This window comes from Coregonus lavaretus (genome assembly GCF_964263955.1).
Source record: "Coregonus lavaretus genome assembly, chromosome: 40".
NCBI classification, from domain to species: domain Eukaryota; kingdom Metazoa; phylum Chordata; class Actinopteri; order Salmoniformes; family Salmonidae; genus Coregonus; species Coregonus lavaretus.
The window spans coordinates 13321333-13328832 of NC_140027.1; the positions used below are offsets into that span (position 1 = coordinate 13321333).

At 49.6% G+C, this 7500-nt stretch overlaps 5 protein-coding genes across 5 annotated transcripts in view; all 5 read right to left on the reverse strand.

Moving 5' to 3' along the window:
• Positions 1–593: 593 nt before the first annotated feature.
• On the reverse strand, positions 594–968 carry LOC311113454 (histone H2B; the record flags this gene model as incomplete). Its single annotated transcript, XM_084156668.1, has 1 exon — positions 594–968. One exon carries the CDS (start codon positions 966–968, stop codon positions 594–596), a length of 375 nt encoding a protein of 124 aa, XP_084012794.1.
• A 689-nt stretch (positions 969–1657) lies between these two features.
• Positions 1658–1969, reverse strand: LOC311113490 (histone H4; the record flags this gene model as incomplete). The annotated part of the gene is made up of 1 exon (XM_084156718.1): positions 1658–1969. One exon carries the CDS (start codon positions 1967–1969, stop codon positions 1658–1660), a length of 312 nt encoding a protein of 103 aa, XP_084012844.1.
• A 2793-nt stretch (positions 1970–4762) lies between these two features.
• On the reverse strand, positions 4763–5173 carry LOC311113539 (histone H3.2; the record flags this gene model as incomplete). Its single annotated transcript, XM_084156784.1, has 1 exon — positions 4763–5173. One exon carries the CDS (start codon positions 5171–5173, stop codon positions 4763–4765), a length of 411 nt encoding a protein of 136 aa, XP_084012910.1.
• Positions 5174–5651: 478 nt separating this feature from the next.
• Positions 5652–6038, reverse strand: LOC311113554 (histone H2A; the record flags this gene model as incomplete). Its single annotated transcript, XM_084156805.1, has 1 exon — positions 5652–6038. One exon carries the CDS (start codon positions 6036–6038, stop codon positions 5652–5654), a length of 387 nt encoding a protein of 128 aa, XP_084012931.1.
• Positions 6039–6857: 819 nt separating this feature from the next.
• The window catches only part of LOC311113265 (histone H1-like), a gene marked incomplete at both ends in the record, with an annotated part of 18001 nt that continues 17358 nt past the window's right edge, over positions 6858–7500 (reverse strand). The window contains one exon of the mRNA XM_084156473.1: positions 6858–7007. Within this exon, the coding sequence (XP_084012599.1) occupies positions 6858–7007 (150 nt within the window). The remainder of the gene's footprint in view (positions 7008–7500) is intronic.

Here is a 7500-nt window from a genome sequence, read left to right on the forward strand (position 1 = left end):
TTCATATATATATATATATATATATATAAAAAATATACATTCATATTATTCACCACCTTTTTATTCTTGCCATCATCATTCTCGTTCACATCATTAGGGTATAGTCCAATGATGGAGCATCCATTCACTCCATCCGTGTCCTACCGATTCAGGAAGTCAACTCAAAATGACTATCTGCTCATTAGACGATAAAGGGAATTTATTTCCAATCAAACCCAACAGACTGCCTTTTTGATTTATTTATTTACACCCTTTGTCAAATGGTGCCATTTTACATTGCCTTCACCTGGAATAGAGCCCGACAAACATGGGTTACTATTCAGCGCGCAAAGACACCAAAAAAGGCGCGCTAAACCCCTACGCTGGAACGGGCAGGGGAAATGATACAATGTAGCCGCTCTCTGAGCCGGCGCGCGCCGCCCATTAAACAATGATACAATGTAGCCGCTCTCCGAGGCGGCGCGCGCCGCCCATTAAACAATGATACAATGTAACGCAGCCTACCTACGCATTCATTCGGTGGCGATGGAATTGCTTTTTTTACTGACAGAGTGGGTGGCTCTTAAAAGAGCCTTTGGGTTCAAATGCGCTGTTTACTTGGAGCTGGTGTACTTGGTTACGGCCTTGGTGCCCTCGGACACGGCGTGTTTGGCAAGTTCACCGGGGAGCAGCAGGCGCACCGCGGTCTGGATCTCCCTGGAGGTGATGGTAGAACGCTTGTTGTAGTGGGCCAGGCGAGAGGACTCTCCGGCGATACGCTCGAAGATGTCGTTCACGAAGGAGTTCATGATTCCCATGGCCTTGGAGGAGATGCCGGTGTCGGGGTGGACCTGCTTCAGGACTTTGTACACGTAGATGGCGTAACTCTCCTTCCTGGACTTTCTGCGCTTCTTGCCGCCCTTCCCTGCGGTCTTGGTGACGGCTTTCTTGGAGCCCTTCTTGGGCGCTGACTTTGCTGGCTCGGGCATGATGATGTCTCGTTGCTTCTCAGAAACGAATGAGGGGGTGAAGGGCGCTTACCCGTCTTATGAAGAGGAAGCTAAGCAAAGTCAGCGGCCGTAGACACTCCCCTGCTTGCTTGCTCCCTCCCTCCCTCCCTCCCTCCCTCCCTCCCTCCCTCCCTCCCTCCCTCCCTCCCTCCCTCTCATAGCCTATGCTCTGTGACCGATGGGGAATTGTGTGTTTCAAAAGGGGGGCTTTAATAGGTGTCCAAATGGCACGATTGTTGTGCCAAATAATGCTGGTGATAGAATTGCCCACTTTGGCACCGTCAGACATAGGGCTCCCATTTTGGACTGTGTGTGTGTGTGTGTGCGCGCTGTCCCCCTCTTTTCGAGCCACGTCTACCGACTCGTGGTGGCTTTATGTTGTCCAAATTCCACTATTGCTTGACCCAAAATAATAACGTTCTTACACTTTGCCACTGTCAGATATAGGCCTCCCTCTGTGCGCTAAAAGTGGACGGGACATTAGAATCCTCTAATTAATACTCCCTGTCCACTCGAAGTGGCTCATACTTTCTTACTAAATTGCATACTAAACATTTGTTGTTATATATAACACTACATGGAATGGGCCCATTTTAAGCGGATGTGGGTGGCTCTTAAAAGAGCCTTTGGGTTCGAGTCGGGGTGTTGAGGTTCCGAAGAGAGTGGGTTTAACCGCCGAAACCGTACAGGGTGCGTCCCTGACGTTTCAGAGCGTAGACCACGTCCATGGCGGTAACGGTCTTCCTCTTGGCGTGCTCGGTGTAGGTGACTGCGTCACGGATCACGTTCTCCAGGAACACCTTCAGGACACCGCGGGTCTCCTCGTAGATCAGACCGGAAATACGCTTCACGCCGCCGCGGCGAGCCAGACGGCGGATAGCGGGTTTGGTGATTCCCTGGATGTTATCGCGGAGAACTTTGCGGTGACGCTTGGCGCCTCCTTTTCCGAGTCCCTTGCCGCCTTTGCCTCTTCCGGACATGGTGTGTTCGCTAGTTGAGTTCAAGTGAATGAATGATTTCAGCGCCGGTGCGCGGTGCGCTATTATCTGCGTTTGGTCGACCTGATTGAGGCCGGCGGCACAGAAAGCGCGCCTCTGTTATATGTTCGGAGGCGTTGCAAAGGGGAGGGCGCTCGTTCTAGGGGACTAGGGAGGAGCGATTTCAAAGATGACGTGAAAGCAACTAACGTGCGCGGGAAACATACTCAAATACTGATATAGGCTATGTGGAACACAAGGCCAAACTGTGACAACTGGGAGATCAGCTAGTACACTGTGTCCCTCTCCTCATATTGTTGTTGTTGTTGTTGTTGTTGTTGTTGTTGTTGCACCTGATTCTACTCATTGAGGACTTGGTAATTTAGGTGACAGGTTGTTCAATCAGCTGTGGCTGTCCAGGCCTACAAGAAAAATGGGTCCTGTTGGGGGTAGCCTACTCTACCGCTGGAGTTGGGAAACACTGAAATGGAAGGGGGACACGCAGTGAGCAAAACTCCTAACCACATAAAAACACAGACACTTGAGATCATTAAGAGCTATAAGGAGTCCATCAACTACCTGGTCAGTCAAGTCATATAGGGGGGGATTTCATGGCCACCTGCTGGAGCAGAAGTCATGTTTGCCAACACTGGCCTTAAAATCATTAAATTTAGGAGCTATAAGGAGTCCATCAACTAACTGGTCAGTCAAGTCATATAGGGAGGGATGTCATGGCCACCTGCTGGAGCACAAGTAATGTTTGCCAACACTGGCCTTAAAATCATTAGGAGCTATAAGGAATAAATCAACTCATCATTCAAGTCATATAGGGAGGGATCTTAGCACCACCTGCTGGATCAGAAGTACCCTTCACCGTAGGCACAAGAGAGCCATCATCTCTCAACCGGTGCAATTTCCATAAGTATGTGGTAATAAAACAAACAACGACAGCTCCTCATATAGGCAGTGGTTTCACACATTTTTCTCCAAGATGTTCAAACGTTCATAGATGACCAGCAGGGTCAAATAATAAGCACAGTGGTTGTAGAGGTTGCAACAGGTCAGTCAGGTAGCTTAGTGGTTAAGAGCATTGTGCCAGTAACCGAAAGGTCGCTGGTTCTAATCCCCGAGCCGACTAGGTGAAAAATCTGTCGATGTGCCCTTGAGCAAGGCACTTAACCCTATTTGCTCCTGTAAGTCGCTCTGGATAAGAGCGTCTGCTAAATGACCAATTATTTATTTATATTTATTTATTACATCAGGAGTAAATGTCACTTGTTGTTAGTGTTGTAGTTCCTATTTCTACGGTGTTGCCTACCTGCAGCAATCATGATTTACCTGCAGTGTTGATTGCAATTACGTAATTTGTCAACTCATAATAACAGATGTTTTGCAAACCGTTGATGTTTAAATAAATGGATTCCCGGTGTCCGGATACCTTTTCTCTTAAGGGATGTGATTGAGTGAATCCAAAGTAAGTTGGTCTAAATACATAATAGGATGAATCATTCAGGTAAAATAACACAATGTCTATTTGAGTCGAATCAACGTAATATAATCCTTTTTACGTCTCTATCATCTTTACTCAATGTATTGGACCACATCAACTCAACTTACTCAAGCTTATCTACTCATAAAAACAAGCAAAAAGATCTACTCAACAATATGACGTGTGCTTTTGTTGACTGTAATAGCTTGAGTACATTCCACAAAGTCATTTTTTACAGTGTATCTAAAGACACGTTTGTTGTGGTGATGCACTTTTTCTTTGACGTTGAACTTGCATTGAACAGACAAATCCATTTCGTTACAACCCTTTTGTAGTATGACTTAGGAATATTTGTTGATGATCCTAATGTCTATGCGTGAATAGTGATTGGTTGTTGGTGAAATATTGCTGAGAACCCATCATTTCCTGGCCTTTTTTCACTATTGAGCTATTTTGAAACATTTGTTTTGCTATTGGATTCATAATGGTGACCTGGGACAAGTAATTAGTGAAACCAGAGTTCAGCAGTTGCCATTAAAGCGATCGAACCAAGTCATCCTAATAGGCTAGTATTAGCCTAAAGCAGGGTTTCCCAAACTCGGGCCACATTTTGGGAGTTTTTGCCCTAGCACTACACAGCTGATTCAAATAATCAACTCATCATCATCAAGCTGGGAGTATTAGAATCAGTTGTGGAGTGCTAGGGCAAAACGCAAAACGCGCACCCCTTGTGGACCCCAGGACCGCGTTTGGGAAACGCTGGCCTAAAGAGCAAATGCTGAAAGGGACTCACCATGAGGTGCAGTACCCACATTTAACCACAAGATGGCCTCCGTGCTCCATTGTAAAGTTTGGGCCTCTGCATGAGTCTCTCAGCAGCACTGCAACATGGGACTTTCAAAGTAAGTTTGCAATGTTTTTTCTGGACTGCATGCAAGGCTATTATTACACACAACTAATAGTGTCAATTATTCATCTGAACACAATTCTTGTTACTATTCGGCCTATATTATCACTCGTTTCTTTTTCCCCTCCTTTGTAAAGCATTTTACTGTGTTACTATATAGTTCAAAGGAAGTGGATGATGCCAGATGGTTGTGTATATACACACACACAAACATTGAAGCTAGACTTCAGGCAACTAAAAAGGTGCAATACGTAGCTTTTAGACGTGTTAGTGAACAACATACATGGTGGCTAATGTAGAGGTGCGTGTATACATGGAACAATTGTGCCTTTTTGATGGAAATATGGAGGTGGCTCTTAAAAGAGCCTTTGGGGGATATTCGAGTTCAGGTCATCCTCATTTATGCGCGCTCTCCGCGAATACGGCGGGCCAGCTGGATGTCCTTGGGCATGATGGTCACCCGCTTGGCGTGGATGGCGCACAGGTTGGTGTCCTCGAACAGGCCGACCAGGTAAGCCTCGCTAGCCTCCTGTAGGGCCATCACGGCGGAGCTCTGGAAGCGCAGGTCGGTCTTGAAGTCCTGGGCGATTTCTCGCACCAGGCGCTGGAAGGGCAGCTTGCGGATGAGTAGCTCAGTGGACTTCTGGTAACGACGGATCTCTCTCAGAGCCACGGTGCCGGGCCTGTAACGGTGAGGCTTCTTCACACCGCCGGTGGCCGGGGCACTCTTGCGAGCAGCCTTAGTGGCGAGCTGCTTCCTGGGGGCTTTGCCACCGGTGGATTTGCGAGCGGTTTGCTTGGTTCTGGCCATGGCGCTGCTCTGACAGTCGGGAGTATAGCCTCGAAATGCCTATGTGAAGTTTATAAAGCCGGCAGTGGCGCCTGCTGATTGGACACCATCTCCCCACCACCCCGATTGGCCCGTTTCGCAGGCCTCCTCCGTTGGCCATTGGACGGGAGGCCCGGCCTCTCCAAAACTCAAACTCCCGGTGCGCGCGCAATAGGACGCCGCCGGCCCTTTACGCGCAATAATAGTCGCCAAAGTCAAGAGTGACAGCTTATAGGCACGTATCATCTAATGCTAGCCTGCTATGGCAAATGAGGCCAAGTAGGTGTTGTTGTTCATGCAAGGCCTCATGTGGGCACAGAATGTCGAAATAGTTGTGTATACACCCACTCAATGTATTGCGGTCATAGAAAGGTACTTTGCGCTTTTGGAGAGCTAGGTGGTTGGCTCTTAAAAGAGCCTTTGGGGGTTGAGTAGTCAAGTTGAAGTCGCAGTAGCGAATTTACTTGGCTTTGACTGCCTTCTCGGTCTTCTTGGGGAGTAGGACTGCCTGGATGTTGGGCAGCACACCACCCTGAGCGATGGTCACACCGCCGAGCAGTTTGTTCAGCTCCTCGTCGTTACGGACGGCCAGTTGCAGGTGACGGGGGATGATACGAGTCTTCTTGTTGTCACGGGCAGCGTTGCCGGCCAACTCCAGGATCTCAGCAGTCAGGTACTCGAGTACGGCGGCCAGGTAGACTGGTGCGCCAGCGCCCACACGCTCGGCGTAGTTGCCTTTGCGCAGCAGCCTGTGCACACGGCCCACGGGGAACTGGAGGCCAGCACGGGATGAACGGGTCTTTGCCTTCGCCCTGGCCTTGCCTCCGGTTTTGCCTCTTCCGCTCATATTGGTAGCTTGAGAAAGTCACAGAAAGTCTGAATGAGCCGCTCGCCACTTCGAGAGCCGTACATATACCTCGCCACAAGAGGCAACGATTGGCCACCGGGCCGGTGTGGCCTTATCCAATTGGAGCGAGGGACAGACAGATGGACAGACAGACAGCCCTAAGCCGGTTCCCACCCACAGGCAGCGAGTGAGAGGCTACTTTGTTTCCCTCCGACTTTGTTACTTTGTGTCATTTCGCGTGAGCGCCAAAATGTCCGAAATGACATCCACACATTATTTCTCTCCAAATGGGAAACAAACAGCTGGTGAGGGTGCACTCTTGAGTTTGAAATCGAAGCCACTATAGTATTGTTATTGTTATTACATGGCACTTGTAACACATCACAGCAGCCTGCCTCTGAACGGGAATAGCCCAGTGGCTCATATATAAAAATGGCTGTTGAGGGTGCACTCGTGAGTTTCAATTCGAAGCCACTATAGTATTGTTATTGTTATTACATGGCACTTGTAACACATCACAGCAGCCTGCCTCTGAACGGGAATAGCCCAGTGGCTCATATATAAAAATGGCTGGTGAGGGTGCACTCGTGAGGTCGAATTTCTGAGCCATTTTGGCCCTCTATTATATGCCTCTCCCTTCGCACACACCCAGAGTGGGACAATGTTGTGTGCGTAAAAGTAGCCTAGTGTGCGTAATTTCTTTTCCACGACAGGTAGTACATGGAAATCAATGCGCTTTCTATGGAAAGAGGTGGGTGGCTCTTAAAAGAGCCTTTTGTGGTACAACATGTATCGAGTAGAACACTGTTTGTAATAGGTTTACTTCTTCTTGGGGGCTGCCTTCTTGGCCTTGGCTGCCTTGGGCTTGGCGGCTTTGGGCTTGGCTGCCTTTGTAGCCTTCTTGGGGCTCTTGGCTGCCTTCTTGGCCGCTGCGGCGGGCTTCTTCACCTTCTTGGGGCTCTTGGCGGCCTTTTTGGGTGTAGCGGGCTTCTTGGCCTTCTTGGGGGACTTCTTTGCGGCGACGGCCTTCTTGGCTGCTACCTTCTTGGGCTTCTTCGCCGCGGCGGGCTTCTTGGCGGCCACCTTCTTTACTTTGGGGACTGCGGCTTTCTTGGCGGGCTTCTTCGCCTCGACGGCTTTCTTGTTGAGCTTGAAGGAGCCGGATGCACCGGTGCCCTTGGTCTGGACCAGGGTACCCTTGGTGACGAGGCTCTTGACTGCGATCTTGACGCGGGAGTTGTTCTTCTCCACGTCGTAGCCGCCTGCCGCCAGCGTCTTCTTGAGTGCGGCCAGGGACACGCCGCTCCTCTCCTTGGAAGCGGTCACAGCCTTGACGATGAGCTCGCCTACGCTGGGTCCCGCTTTCTTGGCCTTGGCTGCTGCCTTCTTCTTGGGTGCCTTTGCCGGCGCGGCGGCGGCGGGTGCTGGTGCGACTTCTGCCATGTCTGTCTGTCGTTTGGTC